A 19,696-nucleotide genomic window follows, 5' to 3' on the forward strand; every position below is an offset into this window, starting at 1 on the left:
CCAAAGCAATCTACAGATTTAATGCAATCCCTATCAAACTACCAACAGCATTTTTCACAGAACTAGAAGAAACATTCCTAAATTTGTATGGAACTACAAGAGACCCCAAATAGCCAAAACAATCTTGAAAAAGAAGAACAAAACTGGAGATACCACAATCCCAAATTTCAAGATATACTACAAAGCTGTAGTAATCAAAATACTGTGGTACTGGCATAAAAACAGACACATAAATCCACAGAACAGAATAGAGAACCCAGAAATAAACACACAATTATATGGTCAATTAATCTTCGACAAAGGAGGCAAGAATATAAAATGGGAAAAAGTCTCTTCAACAAATGGTGTTGGGCAAACTGGACAGCTACATGCAAAAGAATGAGACTGGACCACTTTCTTACAACATACACAAAAATAAACTCCAAATGGATTCAGAACCTAAATGTGAGACCTGAAACCATAAACATCCTCAAAGAAATCACAGGCATAATCTCTCTGACATTGGCCATCAAACATTTTTCTTTTTTTTATTTTTTTTTATTTTTTTTAAATTTTTTTATTTGTTTATTTATTCGACAGAGATAGAGACAGCCAGCGAGAGAGGGAACACAAGCAGGGGGAGTGGGAGAGGAAGAAGCAGGCTCACAGTGGAGGAGCCTGATGTGGGGCTCGATCCCACAATGCCGGGATCACGCCCTGAGCCGAAGGCAGACGCTTAACCGCTGTGCCACCCAGGCGCCCCATCAAACATTTTTCTTGATATGTCTCCTGAAGCAAGCACAGCAAAAGCAAAAATAAACTACTGGGACTACATCAAAATTAAAAACTTCTGCACAGCCAAGGAAACAGTCGACAAAAAGACAACCTATTGAATGGGAGAAGATATTTGCAAATGACATATCCAATAAGGGGTTAATATCCAAAATGTATAAAGAACTTAAACAACTTGGGGCACCTGGGTGGCTCAGTTGGTTAAGTGTCTGGCTCTTGATCTCAGTTTGGGTTTTGCTCTCAGAGTTGTGCATTTAGTCCCTGCCTTGGGCTCCACACGGGGCATGGAGCCTACTTCAAAACAAAACAAAACAAAACTTCTGCAGCTCAACAACAAAAAGCCCCAAATAATCTAATTAAAAATGGGCAGAAGACATGAACAGACGTCCTCCAAAAAAGACGGACATACAGATGGCCAACAGACACATGAAAAGGTGGTCAACGTCGCTCATCATCAGGGAAATGCAAATCAAAACCACAATGAGATATCACCTCATGCCTGTCAGAATGGCTAAAATCAAAAACACAAGAAACAAGAAATGTTGGCAAGGGTGTGGAGAAGGAGGAACCCTTGTGAGCTGTTGGTGGGAATGTAAACTGGTGCAGCCACTCTGGAAAACAGTAAGGAGGTTCCTCAAAAATTTAAAAATAGAATTACCATGTGATGCAGTAATTCCACTACTAGGTATTTGCCCAAAGAACATGAAAAAACTAATGAAAAATATGCATGCACCCCTATGTTTATTGCAGCATTATTTACAATAGCCAAATATGGAAGCAACCCAGTGTCCATCAATAGATGAATGGATAAAGAAGAATGGATACAATGGATTCCAGTGGATACAATGAAATATTATTCACCCATAAAATCCAACGAAATCTTGCCATTTGGGACAGCATGGATAGATCTAGAGAGTATAGTGCCGAGTGAAATAAGTCAGTTAGACAAAGACATGCCATATGATTTCACTCATATGTGGAATTTAAGAAACAAAATAAAGAAAGAAAAAAAGAGACAAACCAAAAAACAGACTCTTAACTATAGAGAACAAACTGGTGGTTACCAGAGGGGAGGTAGGTGGGGGAATGGGTGAAATAGGTGATGGGGATTTAGACTACATTTATCATGATGAGCCCTGAGTAATATATAGAATTGTTGAATCACTATATTGCACACCTGAAACTAATATAACACTGTAAATATATTGAAATTAATTTTTTTTAAAGTCATGAGATGAAGACGACAAGTAAAAGAATTAATCTCGGCAAAAGAAGGGAATATTTCATTGGGCGCCTGGGTGGCTCAGTCGTTGGGCGTCTGCCTTCGGCTCAGGGTGTGGTCCTGGCGTTCTGGGATCGAGCCCCGCATCAGGCTCCTCTGCTGGGAGCCTGCTTCTTCCTCTCCCACTCCCCCTGCTTGTGTTCCCTCTCTCGCTGGCTGTCTCCCTCTCTCTGTCAAATAAATAAATAAAATCTTAAAAAAAAAAGAAAAGAAAAGAAACGAGAGATTAGGTAGTTCATGTCTGATGGCCTTGATTTCTCTGTATCTATTTGTGAAACAACTTGCTACGTGCCAGACACTGCTAGGCTGTGGGTACACAACAGTGCACAGACCTGCTGTCCTGAATGGTATTTTACTCTTCTCTATAGCATTTACTGTCATATGACAATATGCTTATGTGTTTGCTGTTTGAGGCTATCTTCCCACTTGAGTGTAACAGGAGTTCCTGCTGTAACCCCAGTGCTTACTACAATCTCAGGCATATAGTAGGGGCTAATGAGTATTTACTGAGTTAATTAAAAATTACAACTATGTACCACACATTTAGCCCACTTTTACTCATTCAATCCTCATAATAATCCTGAAAGGTAGACATTATTAATTCCATTTCGAGATGAGGAAACAGGCTCAGAAAGGTTATATAAATTCCTTCATGGAGTTTGTTCATTTGTTTGTTTTTAGAAAAAGAAAGAGAGAGAGTGAACTGGATGCTTGGGGCGCCTGGGTGGCTCAGTTTGTTAAGCCTCTCCCTTCGGATCAGGTCATGGCCTCAGGGTCCTGGGATCAAGCCCTGTATTGGGCTCCCTGCTCAGCGGGGGGTCTCCTCCTCCTCTTTTTCTTCCTTTGCCCCAACCCTGCTTGTGCAGGCTCTCTCTTTCTCTCTCAGATAAATAAATAAAATCTTTTTTTTTTGTTTGTTTTAAAGATTTTATTTATTTATTCAACAGAGATAGAGACAGCCAGCGAGAGAGGGAACACAAGCAGGGGGAGTGGGAGAGGAAGAAGCAGGCTCATAGCGGAGGAGCCTGATGTGGGGCTCAATCCCGTAACGCTGGGATCATGCCCTGAGCCGAAGGCAGATGCTCAACCGCTGTGCCACCCAGGCGCCCCAAATAAATAAAATCTTAAAAAAAAAAAAAAAAAAGAATTGGCTGCCTAACAGACTGAGCCACCCAGGCACCCCCTTCATGGAGTTTTTGATACAGAATACCTGTCTCGAAAAAAGTTTTATTAATTTTTGGGTACTTTATGAGTTTTCTGCAGTTCTTATGAAGAGAAAAGGAAATGTATACAATAGGCTTATGCCTTTATTCTGTTTCTTACACTTATTATAATTTAGTTAACAGCTTTCTTTCAATGGGGTCGAGGTGGTGTGTATACTGAGAGCTTCAAAAATATATTCGTCCTTTCAAAGAATAACTGAGTACCCAGTTATAAGTGGCAACTCCTTAATTAAACATTTCCACCAATAAATACATTCATACTTATTGCTGTAATAACAGACTTTCTCTATCTTTAGGTTGTTTTCCGAGGAGGTGAAGGGGCTTTGCAGGTTTTGCCTCCCCTGGTTGATGTTATTCCTGAAGCTCGGTTAAACTTAGTGATTTACTACCTTCGTCAAGGTAAGGAAAATTGGTTGAGCAAGACCAATTGCTTATAATGAGATATTTTAGAACATTTAACCTCTATTTGAACTACTTGCTTAACTTTTAAAATCCATAATACTTCCTAAAATATATTTGCAACAGGTTCATAGGGGAGAACAAATTTATTGGTGCTTATTTGTTGTACCTTTTCTCTTTATCCTCTCTTTCCTCTTCTGTTGCTTCCAACCTTCTCCCATATTCTGGTTTTCTTTCTCCCTCTTCTTTTTCTGTCTTCTGTTCCCTACCTGTTCTATTCCAGTTTTCCCACTGTTTTCCTTCCCCTTCCTTGTGGTTCTTTTTCTATGTATAATGCATATCCACATTTTCTTCAGGTTTTTTTTTTATCATCAACTATTTTTTATTTGCTCTAGTTGTCTGCCTTTCTGTTTCTTTTTACTTCCAGCTTCTTATGAGAAATATTATGATTCAAAGAGAATGTGATGTTTACTGCTAAATGTGATGTTTACTGCTAAATGTGATGTTACTGTTAAAATTGTTAGACATGTGCCTAAGCAGTCTTTGCTCTAACAGTTTTGAGTACAGGATAGTAGCTGCCATGCGGTGGTGATTGCACTCTGTCATGAGCTTTGGACTAACAGTGTGGGCCTTTTTAGGTGCATGGTATAAACCAACCAGACAACATATTCCTCCTTGAGGAAAATATAAGTGTTTATTAAAATAAGAACATGGGGCGCCTGGGTGGCACAGCGGTTAAGCGTCTGCCTTCGGCTCAGGGCGTGATCCCGGCGTTATGGGATCGAGCCCCACATCAGGCTCCTTGCTGTGAGCCTGCTTCTTCCTCTCCCACTCCCCCTGCTTGTGTTCCCTCTCTCGCTGGCTGNATTTGATATGAAAGCACAAAGAAGTAGGCATTTGGACAAGAATTAAATATCTTATATATTTTAGAAATTATTAAAAATTTTTCAAACTAAGCAAACTAGTATAAACACCTAAAATGAACACCCAACATATTCATTCCAGATTCAACAATCTTCAAAATATTGCCATTCTTTCATCCATTCTCTCTGTCCCTCTTTACGCTGAAACGTCTTTTTTTTTTAAGATCTTATTTATTTGACAGAGAGAGAAAGCACAAGTACGGGGAGCGGCAGGCAGAGGGAGAAGCAGGCTCCCCAGAGCCAATGCAGGGCTGATCCCAGAACCCCGGGATCATGACCTGGTTGAAGGCAGAGGCTTAACCCACTGAGCCACCCAGGTGCCCCACTACTGCTGAAACATCTTAAAGCAAATCCCAGATTTCATATCATTTCACTCCTACATACTTATTATATATTGCCTTTTTAAAAAAAATCAGTTGTTTTACTTATATAACTACAATGCCATTTTTATATAATAATCAGTCCATATTCTTAGCTTGAACATTTTTTTAGGTGCTTCATGACTTACAGGTTTCCTAAGATATTTGGTTATCTTTAGGATAATTACTCCACATTGAAGTTGATGGAGAGTTAGAGGACAGATGAAACAAATCATACTTCCCATGAATGTTTGAATGCTGAAGGATCTTACCTTTTCGGGACTATCTTAGAAGGGTTTGCTGGACTACAGACTAGTATAGCTACTTATTTCTTGTATTTCAGATGATGTACAAGAAGCTTATAACTTAATTAAGGATCTGGAACCTACTACTCCTCAGGTAATTGAAAATGTGTTACCATTTTACTAACCAACTTCTGTTGAAAGTAGAATTTCAGAAAGCTAGTGGGAAGGCATATTAGAGAAGATCCCAGCTTGTAGACTCTCGGGAAGGACCATATATGTTGATCTAGAAATGTCCTGTGAGACTTTTGATATGAGAATGAATATTCTGGATTTTTTAATGTTTTTAAACTCCCTTATATGTGGTCATTTCCTCCAAACGGTTGAGGTTTGAAAAAACTGAAATCTAGAGTTCTAATGGAACTAACAAGATATAGAAACTTATCTCACCAGTATAATTGTAACTTGTCTTTCTCCCTTACTGGATTGTTAGCTCTTTGCAGTCAGGGCCTGTGTCTGTTTGTATTTCCAACACTGTGTGCAACTAAGCATGTAACAGACATTGCACTTACTGAATGAAAGACTGAAATGTTTCTAGACCCCATGAAATCTAAACAGATATATTTCTCAAGTGTATAAAAGTTTCAGCATCTTTTATACTGCTTTTTTTATGAACCCTTTTAAATAAAAATAGTGCCTACATAAAAAATTTATAAAGCTGCTAAGGAAGATGTCTGTTAAAGAATAGAGCCAAGTCTGAAAGCGATAAAGGTGAGGCTCCAGGGCTCCAAAAGAGAGAATACCTTACAAATGGAGATCAGAGGATACTTTTTTTTTTTTTAGGAAAAGGATTATTAGCAAATAAAAGTTATTATATGATTAGAAAGGGAAAATAATATATAATGTATGTGATGTGGTCACAAAGAATGGCAGTGGCTAATAAAGTGATAAAAATTATTACATAAATGTTTTATTGTTAATTTTTTCCATTGAGTTGAAATAAAACTTAATTTCTCGAGGTTTCCACTGAGTTTTTCTGCTTAAGATTGTGAATTTACAAATACGGTGAATTCTGTTATATGGACACTTTCCTGAAAAACAAATGAAAGTCTCCTAATTCTTTCATTCAAGCCAGGGATGGAACAGAGAAAAGTGACTGTGGGTAACTTTTGATAATATATATAAAGCATTAAGTTGAAATTAATTTGAAAGAGATTTCATAGCTACACATTCTTTGGAAATTTAATTAGTGTTATTCCATGTTGCCAGGAGTATATCCTCAAAGGAGTGGTCAGTGCAGCCCTTGGCCAGGAAATGGGTTCGGTGAGTATGAAATCACTGGTAATCTATAGTTGTGGTTATAGTGTGTGGACGAGATCAAAATGAATGTTAAAGTTCTACCAACAAGTTCACAAATAGGTTCATCTGCAGTTCCTTTCCTTTCTCCATATCCCCCAACCCAGATTCCATTATAAAAAGAATTCGGTTATTTAAAGACCAAAAAAAAGAAAGCTTTAACTCTAAGAGTTGCTGCTTCATCTTTTAACAGCCCAATTTTTAAGCAGCGTTTATATCTAATAATAACTGCAAATCATTGCACAGCTTCATTCTTATTCTCAGTGAGTTTGGTTAACCTTGCACACCCCTGAGCTATAATTTTGGCATCTGTAAAATGGGGATAATTGTTTCTTTGGCAAAGACTTTTATAAACACCATAACACTGTTTAAAATTAAGTTCTTATTCATCTGAATATGGCGCATTAAGTTCTTTTGGGAACAAGCTGGATATAGGAATAAATATTTTTATCTCTAGCTCACTCTACAGTGCCTTAGGCACTGTACTGATAGGCAGTACATGGTTATCGAATAAGTGAATGAGTGTATTGAATTAATACTCCTTGTTATAACTGTGGCTCCTACCACAAGGTCTGAAGTGTAATAAAAGAGCAGTAAGTGTCTGTTGAATGTGTGAATGAATGACTAGACGAATGAGTTCATTTAATGAAGTTACTTTTAGGATAGAGTTTGGGGATTGGATTTTTTTCTTCTTTTTTTAATCTGACCCAAGGTAGGTTTTAATTTAGTTTCAGGTTATAATTCTCTAGTGCTTATGCTAATAAGAATTAGTTTGTTTGGGAGAGGATGTAAAACAAGGGTATATGTTAAATCCTGGCACATATTTTAAAACCATAAAGTGTAATACAAATAAAGTATTTTCAGCTTCTATCAACTATCTCAGCTCTGCTTTGTTTTTCAGAGGGACCATATGAAAATTGCTCAGCAGTTCTTCCAGCTGGTGGGAGGGTCAGCGAGTGAGTGTGGTAGGTCTGAAATCAGTACTCATTCACATGATTCATAATTGAAGTTGGTCATATATTGACTGGTGAAGTTTGAGTCTCTGTCCAGGGTTACATGTGTCAGGCTTGAAAGCAAAGTATCAAAGTATCAAGTAGAAAGTCCTGTGGGAGAGACATAGGAGAGAGTATTGGATTAGCTCTTCTCAACATCTCAGATAAAGTGGGATGAGAGATTATATAAATAGAAGAGAATGAATGTAATCTTTAGTTCTTGTGAGTTTTTAAAATTTGATTCTGGGGCGCCTGGGTGGCTCAGTCGTTAAGTGTCTGCCTTCGGCTCAGGGCGTGATCCCAGCGCTCTGGGATCGAGCCCCACATCAGGCTCCTCCACTGGGAGCCTGCTTCTTCCTCTCCCACTCCCCCTGCCTGTGTTCCCTCTCTCACTGGCTGTCTCTCTCTGTCAGATAAATAAATAAAATCTTTAAAAAAAAAAAAAAAATAAAATAAAATAAAATTTGATTCTGCTTTTTATTTGAAATGTTAACTTTTATTGATTTTTCAAGAGCTCTTTATATATTCAACTTTTATCATGTCATAGATATTTTTTCTGGTGGGTCATTTGCCTTTTAATTTTGCCTATGATATTTTTTCACGTGTAAAAAATTTAAATCTTATTGAAGTTTTATTTTTGTAATGATATTTTACACAGGTATCTAGTTTAGAAAGTGCTTTTGTACCCCCACAGTTATATAATATACACTTATTTTCCCACCAGTAGTTTTGTTGCTTCATTTTTATTAAAATATTGACTTCATCAGTCAAGATTGAGTGTTAGATTTCAGAAAGGGCTATAAAAAGCGCTAATAGTTAGCCGGTATGAACTGATATGGCTATTTGTACCAGTTGTCTTAAGGCCAGCTTCTATTCTGATGGACAGTATTTGTAGTGAACTAGTTGTTAAATATTTTTATCACAACTGGATATTCATTTTCTTTCAGATGTTTCACCAAAACCATTTATTGAATAATATTTCCTTTCTTCATTTTATTCATTCATACAACAAAAATTTATTAAAGTATTGGGGGTACAGTAGTAAACAAAACAAGTTCTCCATCCTTGTAAAGCATACGGTCTAATGGGACAAACAATAAACACAATAAAGAAAGAGATTATATAGTATATCTGTGATAAGTGCTATGGGGGGAAAATTGAACAGAGCAAGAACAAATAGGAGTGCAAGTGGCAAGGGTGGGGGCTATACTAATTCTCTACTATCTCAAATAGAAATCCGGTAACAGACAGAAAGTTGGTCAGGATCAGGACCAGATGATTCCATGGCAAATTATTTCTCCATTTGAGATTGGAAGTGCTAGATGAGTGTCTTAGATGAGTGACGATGGAGACTAAGCCACGTTAGTTGAATGTGCACGTGTCAGAGTTGATGAGAGACTCAAAACCTGGGAAAAACATCTGAGGAGTACTGTAGCCTGCAGGGTGTGTGTTCATTCTGGAGTCTGTGAGTTAGCCCCAAGAGAGATTATTGGTCACTCTCAAGTACTGTGACCTCCATTATGCTGAGGTTTTGTCCACTGAATAGAAGCTATAATTTCAGAATCTGAAAAGATGTCTTGGAATACATTCCTATCTCTGAATTATAAAGTAACTCAAATTTCAGCTAAAGAGAACTTTCAGTTTCATGAATATACCTGGTTTCTTTTCCCATTCCCTTTCAGATACAATACCTGGGAGGCAGTGCATGGCTTCCTGTTTCTTTCTGCTTAAGCAATTTGATGATGTCTTGATTTACCTCAACTCATTTAAGGTCAGTATAGAATTTTCTAGATGAGTTTGTCTACAAAATACTATATATAATGTGTCAGAAGTAAGATACTTCTAGAGGGACACCTGGGTGGCTCAGTTGATTAAGCATTTGTCTTATGATCCCAGGGTCCTGGGATCGAGTCTCACATCTGGCTCTCTGTTCAGTGGGGAGTCTGCTTCTCACTCTGCCTGCCACTCCCCCTGCTTTGTGCACTCTCTCTCTCTCTGATAAATAAATAAAATCTTTTAAAAAAAGATACTTTTAGAGATGGCCCTTTTACTACAGTGGCATTGATGGTGCCAGCTAATTTCTTAAAAATTTATTTTTGAGTTTATCTAGTATAACCGATATGTTATATTCGTATGTTATACTCAATGTGACATATTCTTGGGATATTTTTCAGAGTTACTTCTACAATGATGACATCTTTAACTTTAATTATGCCCAAGCCAAAGCTGCAACAGGCAATACCAGTGAGGGTGAAGAGGTGGGTACATGCTTTTGATGCATTCAAATGATTCTATTTAAAAACATTGTTATCTTTAACTTTTCGAGGAACCTCCATACTATTTTCCAGAGTGAAACAAAATAGATGAACATAGGGGAAAGAAAAAAAGAGTGAGGCAAACTATAAAACAGACTCTTAACTATAAAGAACGAACTGGGGGTTGCTGGAGGGGAGGGATGAGGGATGGGCTAAACGGGTGACGGGGATTATGGAACGCACTTGTGCTGAGCATTGGGTGTTGTATGTTAACTGTTGAATCACTAAATTCTACACCTGAAAGTAATATTGCACTATATGTTAGCTAACTGGAATTTAAATAAAAATTTGAAAAAACATAATAAAAATAAAAACATTATCTTTTTCTCACTGAAATAAAATGTTCAGGGACAAAGGATTATGAAAGGTTCCTTTGTTCTTAGGTTACATTAAAAAGTACAATGTAAATAGACATATAGATTTTATAACCATATTACTGTTTTCCTTTTTCTGCTATATTTTATAAAAGCATAACATACGTTGAGAAAAATATCCAAATCAAAGTATACAGCTTGATGAATTTTTAAAGTGAACGTAGCCAAATAATCAGTCCTCAGATCATGAAACAGTATTACCTTAACCCCATAAAAACCCCCTCATTTCCTTATTTGAGTTCGTCCCTTTCTCCCAAGGCTAACCACTATTTTTTACTTCAGCCTTCACAGACTGATTTGCCTGAATCATTCAAAGCAATTCAGTTGAACTATTCAATTCAATTTTGTTATTATTTATCAAATTGTTCCACTTGTTTTAATTCAAATTCTAATTATTTTCTACCTTCCGTTATGTCTTCTTTGTGAGTTATTTTAAAATGTGTGTCATAATTTTCAAGTATGTGTATTCTTTCCCAAGCTATTTCATTTTGATTTCTAACTTAATCATATTGTGGTCATCCAGTGTGCTCTGTATTACACCAGTCCTTCAAAATTTGTTGAGACTTGCTTTACTGCCCAGTAACATGGTCATGTGTCCTTGAACAAAATAGGTGTTATGCGGTTGTAATTATTCTGTTCAAATCTTCTATATCCTTACCAAATTTCTTCAGTCAGCTTGTGATATCAGTAACTGAGAGAAGTGTGTCAAAATCACCACAGTTTTGTCCTTTCCTTAGCAGCCTGTAGAGAATTTGACCATCTGTAAGGCTACACTAAGTCTTAATCTAAGGCAAGCCGATATGGTATTTTTACCACAAAAATAGCTTCATGTTTATTCCTTTTCTTTCCTCTTCTTGCAGGTTTTCCTTTTAATCCAAAGTGAGAAGATGAAAAATGATTACATTTACCTCAGTTGGTTAGCTCGGTGCTGTGAGTTTTCTTTTAAATGTTACAGAGGAATCCTCTTTTTCTTCTCTGTTGCATAATCTTCTGGATGGAAATTACAGTGAACATTTCTAATTATGTGTCATAGAATGAGTAAACACTGAAATTAAGCATCATTAATGCTACTCAGTAGGGGTGGTCCTGTACATATATTACATATGTTTACCTTGTGCTTAGTTCTGCCATACAATGTTGACCTAGCATGAACAGTCCTGAAAGATGCCAAGTTTTTCCGTCAGCCCTGTTAAAGTTTCCAGAATCTCAGTTTACAGGGTTCTTTGTTAAATGATATTGTTATGCTAATTTTATCTTTTCATTATGATGCAGGCCTGAAAAGTAATAAAATGTCAAAAGCATAAGGTTTTTTAATATTATATAGCCTATAACCTCTGTCTATCTGTCTCTCCCCCTTCATTATCTTTTCTTGCTCCTTTTTTTCCACCTGGATTTAAAATGTTCACAGAGTTTTTAAAGTCATGGGAAAATTTCAGCAATCAGATGTTCTAAAGTGAGGCTGAAACTATATAAATAGGATTGAATGAATGATACATGACTTTTAAGCAGATGAGCAAAGTGGGAACTACTGGAAATGAACCCAATCTAAAAAGATATAATTATGTGACTTCTAACTTAAGTATTTTACATATGGTATAGTTCTGATGGAGAACCAGCTTAATGTTAACATTGCAAACTTTCTGCATAAGAGCTGTTTACCATTTCTTTGTCTGTTTGGAACATAGAACCAAATCCGAAGAATAGCAAGATGCAGAATTGTATTTCCTATATATTTAAGAGGCAAAAAGCTTTGCTTCTTTTTGTAGATATCATGAACAAGAAACCAAGACTAGCCTGGGAACTTTATCTCAAGATGGAAACCTCTGGCGAGTCCTTTAGCCTCTTACAGCTCATTGCTAATGACTGCTACAAGGTGAGTCTAAGTGAGATCTAAAGGGAAAACTGAAGATCAGTTTCATGTACTACACTGATTATTAGGGAGAGGTGTCCTAGAGATTAAATGGCCGTTGGTAAGAGGATTCACATAGAACTATCAGAAATGTCATCCCTGGGGCTCCTGGCTGGCTCAGTTGGAAGAGCAGGGGACTCTTGATCTTAGGGTGGTGAGTTCAGGCCCCATGTTGGGCTCCCTGCTGGGTGTGGCACCTACTTAAATAAATAAATAAATAAATAAATAAATAAATAAATAAATAAATAAAATCTTTAAAAAAAGAAAAAGAAATGTCATCCTTTTCATGAACAAACTGAACTCAGAGATAAAACAGCATTTCAGGGTTTTATATGTATATCAAGTATATGCATATAAATGAAATATGAAACAATGTATATGAAACAACGATTTAGAGAGATTGTTTTAGATTTCTAAAGCTTGCGTGTGAGTCTTTAGATACCATCCAAGTAGAGATACTCATCTGGTAGTTGGAAACTTGGTTCTGAAGAAAGATGTCTTCTGACATCATAGATTGGAGAAATCATCGCCATTTCAATAGTAATTAAAGCCCTAGAAAACAAGATTACCCAGGTAGGGAAGGAAAGTGAGAAGAGTAGAGAGTTGCAAACCAAACCTTGGGGAATACTTAGGTGCAAATTGTAGACAGGAGAGACAAAGGAACCAGAAAAAGAGAATAAAAAACCAATCAGATTTACTAAAGGATTGGCTCTCTATGTGTGTATGTGGGAGCAGGTGTGTGTGTGTGTGTGTGTGTATGGAGTTGGAAAGGCAGAAAGAAGGAGGGAGGACTTTTGGGCCCTATTCTATAGATTAAAAGCTTTTTTTTTACAAATTAGCCTCAAATTCTGGAAATTCCTTTTTTTGGAATATTTTTTCCTGCCCAAAAGACAAACAAATGTTAGGTAAAGAGAATCTAGTGTTAAATTAATTAATAGTAGCTCATTTCAAAGTGAATCATTACTAAAATAAAGTGAATCACCATCAATGGAAAAGGTTTTAAAACATAGGAAGCTTAAAAATGTTTAACATGACTTAGTAGATGGCAATGACATTAAGGGAGTTAGTGAAGGCAGAGGGAAAGAAAACATTGGGAGAGGAATTTAGTTCAGTTGTAAATGTATTAAATCTGAAGTGTGTTTGGGGCTCCAGGTAGAGATATTACATGTGGGAAATTATCAGGGCAAGCCTGGAGCTCAGCTGTTCATGTGAGAGGTCAGGATTAGAAATGTAGTGTTAGAAGTTAACACAGGGGCACCTGGATTGCTCAGTCAGTTAAGTATCCAACTCTTGATTTCCGCTCAGGTCGTGATCCCGGGGTTGTGGGATTGGCTCTGCGTGCTGGGCATGGAGATAGCTTAGGATCTCTCTCTTCTCTCCTCCCTCTCTCTCTGCCCCTCCCCTTCTCCCACCTATGTGCATGCTCTCTCTCTCTCTAAAAAAAAAAAGAGAGAGAAAGTTAACAGTAGTTAATGGTGGTGGTGGTAGTGGTAGTAATAGTAGTAGTAGTAGCAGCAGCAGCAGAGTATGGGAGAGAATGAGGTTAACCAGTGAATGGGATGAGGAACCACGTGGACACCAGTGTTTAAGGAATAGAAACAGAAGAATCAGTGAAAGAGACAAAGGATGAAGATGGACATAAGGAAAGAAAAGAACCGGGAGTGGGGAAAAAGTGCTTTTTATGCCTGTTTTTCTTGTTCGTATTTATCAAAAGCCAAGGGAGGAGAATGTCAAATCTGCAACCCAATGGAACTGTATGAGACCTGAGAAAACAATAGTGGGTAGAGAAGAGAATGAGATTAGAAAGCAGACTCAGTGAGTGTAGACCACAGTAAATAGATAGATAGATAGATAGATAGATAGATAGATAGATAGATAGATAAAAATAAAGCTAAGGATAACGGGGGAAATGTGTTGCCAACTTAAAAGGAAAACCAGGGTTAGGGATTTGGGGTGGGGGAGTATTTTTGCAGGTGGAGGGAGAGGTTTTTCTTTCAGAGTAGGGAGTAAGAGTATATCCTTAGGCAGAGGAGCTGTTGAACAAAGAAATTAAAGATTCAAGAGAGTAGGAACATTTTTGACAGAGGAAGACCCTAAAAGAGATGAGAGGAAGATGGGGTAAAGATCAAAGGAAGATAATGACCTTGAAAAACAGTTTAACATAAGCTATTGTTTCAGTGGTCCCATGACCACCCACTAGTTTGGTGAGTCACTGGAAGGGTTCACATGACTCAAAGTTACACTCATGGCTAAGACTTATTACAATATAGAAAAAGCAGGAAAAAGATATGTATGCAAGACTGGAGAGGTCAAGCCCAGACTTATTTGCCCTTCCGCTGTGCTAATTGCACAATCACGTCTTTCTCCAGTCGCAAATTACAGAGACATGTGTGAGATATCCAGGAAAAACAGAAAAAGCAAATAGGAAAAAAATGGCAGAATTAAGTCCTAACATGGCAATAATTGCATTAAATGTAAATGGTCTAAATATACCAATTAAAAGACAGACATTGACAGAGTGAATAAGAAATCATGACCCAACTATGTGCTTTTTACAAGAAACTCATTTCAAAGTTGAAATTTAAAAGGTTGTAAGATTGAAAGTAAAAGGATGAAAAAAACATATACTGTGAAATAGGCAGGTTCTTTAACAAACAGACACAGACATACCTTATCATATGATCCAGCAACCACCCTCCTGGGCATTTATCCCAGAGAAATGAAACCTGTGTCCACACAAATACATATTCCCAATGTCAACAGCAGCTTTATTGTAATAATCAAAAACTGAAAATAATCCAAGTGTCCTTCAGTAGTGAAAGGTTAAACAAACTGGTTTGGCATGGACTACTACTCATTAATGAACAGGAATGGCGATGACAAGCCTGACTCCATTTCTTGATGTTTGATAGCTGACAGCTTTTAAGCCTCACCCTTCCCTCTTCCCCTTGTGTCCCAATCTGGACAAAATGATAAAAAATGCTAGGTAGTCCCTTCTCTGACGCCATTAGGTGATTTAAATGACACAAGCCCCTGCTCCTGCTCCGGAACCTCATCCCAGCCCCACCACCAACCACAATAAAAACCCAGCCAGTCTCCTTGCCCTGCTCTCTCAGGCCATTTTGAACCTGCTTGAGAGGCCTGCCCTACTTCCCCCACAGACCTCAGTTATGTAAGTAAGAAATCTTTCCATGCTCTCTTGATGTGTGTGTGGCATCATCACTCGACATCCAAACCAAACTTTGGGTGGAGGTCCCTCCTGCTTTCTGAGAGTTATATAATAGGAGCAAACTATTGGTACACACAATAACTCAGATTTTTAAATATTTTTTAAGACTTTATTTATTTACTTGTCAGAGAGAGAGAGCGCGCACAAGCAAGGGGAGCAGCAGGCAGAGGAAGAAGCTCCCCCCTGAGCAAGGAGCCAAATGCAGTACTTGATCCTAGGACCCTGGGATCATGACCTAAACTGAAAGCAGACGCTTAACCTACTGAGCCACCCAGGCGTCCCATAACTCAGATTGTTTTTTAATTGAAGTGTAGTTACACACAATATCACATTAGTTTCAGGTGTACAACATAGTGTTTCGACAACTCTGTGTATTATGCTGTGCTCACAGGTGTAGCTACCATCTGTCACCATATGCTATTATAAACCATTGACTCTATTTCCTATGCTGTGCCAAAATAACTTGGATTAACAAGGAATAACAAGGACATTATGCTGAGTGAAAAAAGCAATCTCAAAGGGTCCTGTACTGCTTGATTTCATATATATACATACATACATATAGATGTAGAACAAACTGGTGATTACCAAGGGTTAGGGCTGGTGAGCAGGGAGGGGAGCGCACATGACTATAAACAGGTGGCACAGCCTTGCGGTGATGGAATAGTTCTGTATCTTGATAGTATCTTGTTAGTGAGTCTACACATTTGATAAAATGACAGAACTATTCGCACGCATTGTAGCAATATCAACTTCCTGGTTTCGATACTGTGATATTGTACTATGGTAAGCTGTAACTGGGGAATTGGGTGAAAGGTACATGGGACCTCTTTGTACTATTTTCATGACTTCCTGTAAATCTAGAATTATTTCAAAATAAAATGTTCTAAAAAATGAACCAATTAGAGTTACATCCAGCAATATAGATGCATCTTAACATATGTAAGACACAAAAGAATATTTATGGTATTCATATAAAGTTTTGAGAGGCAGAATTTAATTATATTGTCTAAAGGTATATACATAGGTAATAAAACTGTAAAAAAAAAAAAAAGCCAAAGACTTTTGACAAAAACTGATTACCATAAAAGTTGGAACAGTAGTTGCTTCTGGAGGGAAGAAGAAGGTTGTGGTCTGAAAGGGAAACACAGAGAGCTTCTGTTTTGCTGTCAATGTCTTGTTTCTTGACCTGGGTGGTGATTACACTTGCATTCATGTTATGGCATTAAACTGCACATTTGTGTTTCATGTACCATTCACATTGTTATTTCACCAAAAGTAATTTGAATAGAACACAGGAGAGGGATTAACTTTGAAAAGGAGTTAAAACACTTCTTCTTGTGAAATGGGCAGAAATGAGGGAAGGATGAATGAAAGTACAAATATAATGTGAATTGAAGGGAGGAAAGTTGTGTTTTCCCTGAAAGATAGAAAAATGCTAAGCTAAGAATGCAATAGAGATCTTAAGGAAACTGGCAAAGGTTTAGAAGAACAGTTCACAGGAATGGAGAGGTAACTAAACCACCCTGAATAAGGGGGATTGCCCAGCAATTTGAAGCCTTCAGCAAAATGGCAACACTACATTTATAATGGCCAATCAAGAAAACTCATCTAAGCAGAATTTAATGGTATTAGGCGTGCTGTATGAGGCCAAGGAAATGTGTAGTATATTTGGGAAAGAGGTCTGTCAAAATGAATTAAATGTTTAGATTTGGTGTTTAGAGTAGTAGTATCCATCTAGGCATTTTGAGAATTCAGGAATGAGGTCAGAGAAAGTATTGTTCTTTTGGGTTGAACATGATTAAATTAGCATAAAATGAATGATAGTCATCTACAGAATGTATCAAGGAAACCTGAAAGACACCCTGCTCAAATCACAATCATCAGTTTATAATCAAGATTACACTATAATTAGAAGAAAGGATAAATGTGTTGATCACAGCATAAGTTGACTATATGTAGAAAAAATGTTATATTGTTGAAAACTGAATCAACGTAAGTTGATATAAATTAAACCATGTTCTCAAATTGTGATTTTCCTTTTTGTTTCAATGAAAAATTGAAGTTTATCTAGTTTGCTAACTGAAAATGGTATCACTAACCTTACACTTTTTTATACAGTTGTTTCATGTTACCTTTACATTTAGTTTCATTCTGTGTAATCTTTTGAGTACAAGTATTATCACAATATTTTCTTTTAATCAGATGGGCCAGTTCTACTATTCAGCCAAAGCTTTTGATGTCTTAGAGCGGCTGGATCCCAACCCTGAATATTGGGAAGGCAAGAGGGGTGCCTGTGTGGGCATTTTCCAGATGATCTTAGCTGGAAGAGAACCCAAGTAAGTAATCAGACAAGGGACACTACCTCTATTCTTTTGCTGGTTTGTGAGGGAAAAGAATTGTTTTCTTGGATGCTATTTACTGAAAACCCAAAATTACAATGATGAATAGAAGATTAAGATGTTCCATATTTCTGTCTGACCTTTTTCGTCCAGAAATTTTTTATGTTGTAAAATCAGGTCATTCTAAATCATGTGTGCTAGGGACATTGAGCATACTATAGCTTTCAAATGTAAGAGCAAGATCTATATTTGGCTCTAAATGAATAGTAATTTCCATAAATGAAGTCTTTTTAATCTCTTCTACTCTTAACTTTGCCTGTTGGCTTTTTCATGTCTTTTAGTTTAGGCTTCAGAGAATTAGGAATGGGGTAGGTATGGTTGATAATTCTTTTTTTTTTCTTTTGCCTTCCCATTTTCCAGGAAATACCAAGACAGTAGATTACATAAAATTAAATAGCATACAGCTCCACTTGTAACAAAAATAAAAATACTTAAAACTAAATTCAGTTTTCTAAAAATAACTTTGTGGAATGTATTTGTTACTGGTAAATGAATAGGAGATGTGATTATTTTTTATAAGCAAATAATTTATCAAAAATTACTTCCTGCCTTGTATTTACTTCCAATCCTAAATACAAGTTTAAAGAATTTGATTAGGTGAAAGAAGATGCTTGAGGGAAAAAAAAAAATAGAAAATACAAATGAACTCTTAGGGAAGAGGATCAATAGGCAGTCACCTATACATTTGATAAGGCAATAGGGAAGTTTTAGTATGCATTACTTAAAACATGAGTTTCAATTTTAATTAAATTTAAATTACTTAAAACATAAATATTGGTGGGGGGGGGCCTCCTGGGTGGCTCAGTCAGTTAAGCATCTAATTCTTTTTTTTTTTAGTAACTTATTTATTTGAGAGACAGAGAGTGAGCCAGCTAGAGAGAGAGTACAAGCTGGGGAAGGGGCATAGGGAGAGAGAAAAGCAGACTCCCCACTGAGCAGGGAGCCCCACGCTGGCTTGATCCCAGGACCCTGGGATCATGACCTGAGCCAAAGACAGATGCTTAATTGACTGAGCCACCCAGGAGCCCCAAGCATCCGATTCTTAACCTCAGCTCAGGTGTTGATCTCAGGGTCATGAGTTTTAGCCCCACATTGGGCACCACACTGGGTATGGAGCCTACTTAAACAAACAAAGACCCATGAATACTAGGTATTTGCCAAATCTTGGCCCTGAACTTTCCTGTCTTCCATGCGTATTAATATATTAATTTTCTTGATCTGGCTCTGTAAAATTTTACAAATATGGCAGTGACACCCAGTTTATGGTGATTACCAAACAAAGGAGCATTCGGACTCAGAGAAGCAACTTGTTAGTACGAAGCTAGAATTTGAACCCAACTCTTTGAACCCAGCTCCTTGATGTACCCTCTTTCTACACAGTCATACGGAATAGATATAGAAATAGCAATACTTATGTCATATTAGGACAGAAAAATTAATAGCATGTATATAGATAGTATAAGTAAATAAGAAAAACTTGGGTTAGTGAGAAGGGTTTCATAGAATTTCCTTTTTATGGAATATTACTCGGCCATCAGAAAGGATGAATACTTACCATTTACATTGATGTGGATGGAACTGGAGGGTATTATGCTGAGCGAAATAAGTCAATCCAAGAAAGACAATTATCATATGGGTTCACTCATATGTGGAATATAAGAAGCAGCGCAGAGGATCATAGGGGAAGGGAGGGAAAACTGAATGGGAAGTCAACAGAGAGAGACAAAAGCCATGAGAGACTCTTAACTTTAGGAAACAAACTGAGGGTTGCTGGAGGGGAGGTGGGTGGGGGGATGGGGTAATTGGGTGATGGGCACATGATGTGATGAACACTGGGTGTTATACGCAACTGATGAATCACTGAACACTGCATCTGAAACTAATGATGTACTATATGTTGGCTAGTTGAGTTTAAATAAA

At 37.3% G+C, this 19,696-nt stretch overlaps 1 protein-coding gene across 2 annotated transcripts in view; it reads left to right on the forward strand.

Annotated features, from left to right (window-relative positions):
- TTC26 (tetratricopeptide repeat domain 26) overlaps positions 1-19,696 on the forward strand; it is a 46,784-nt gene that overhangs the window by 24,325 nt on the left and 2,763 nt on the right. For both annotated transcript variants that reach the window (XM_002914197.4, XM_034637809.1), the window contains exons 9-17: positions 3,573-3,675; positions 5,301-5,356; positions 6,469-6,522; positions 7,457-7,520; positions 9,230-9,318; positions 9,722-9,805; positions 11,097-11,166; positions 12,003-12,109; positions 17,580-17,713. In XM_002914197.4, the coding sequence (XP_002914243.2) occupies positions 3,573-3,675; positions 5,301-5,356; positions 6,469-6,522; positions 7,457-7,520; positions 9,230-9,318; positions 9,722-9,805; positions 11,097-11,166; positions 12,003-12,109; positions 17,580-17,713 (761 nt within the window). The remainder of the gene's footprint in view (positions 1-3,572; positions 3,676-5,300; positions 5,357-6,468; positions 6,523-7,456; positions 7,521-9,229; positions 9,319-9,721; positions 9,806-11,096; positions 11,167-12,002; positions 12,110-17,579; positions 17,714-19,696) is intronic.

This window comes from Ailuropoda melanoleuca, chromosome 1 (genome assembly GCF_002007445.2).
Source record: "Ailuropoda melanoleuca isolate Jingjing chromosome 1, ASM200744v2, whole genome shotgun sequence".
Classification (NCBI taxonomy): Eukaryota; Metazoa; Chordata; class Mammalia; order Carnivora; family Ursidae; genus Ailuropoda; species Ailuropoda melanoleuca.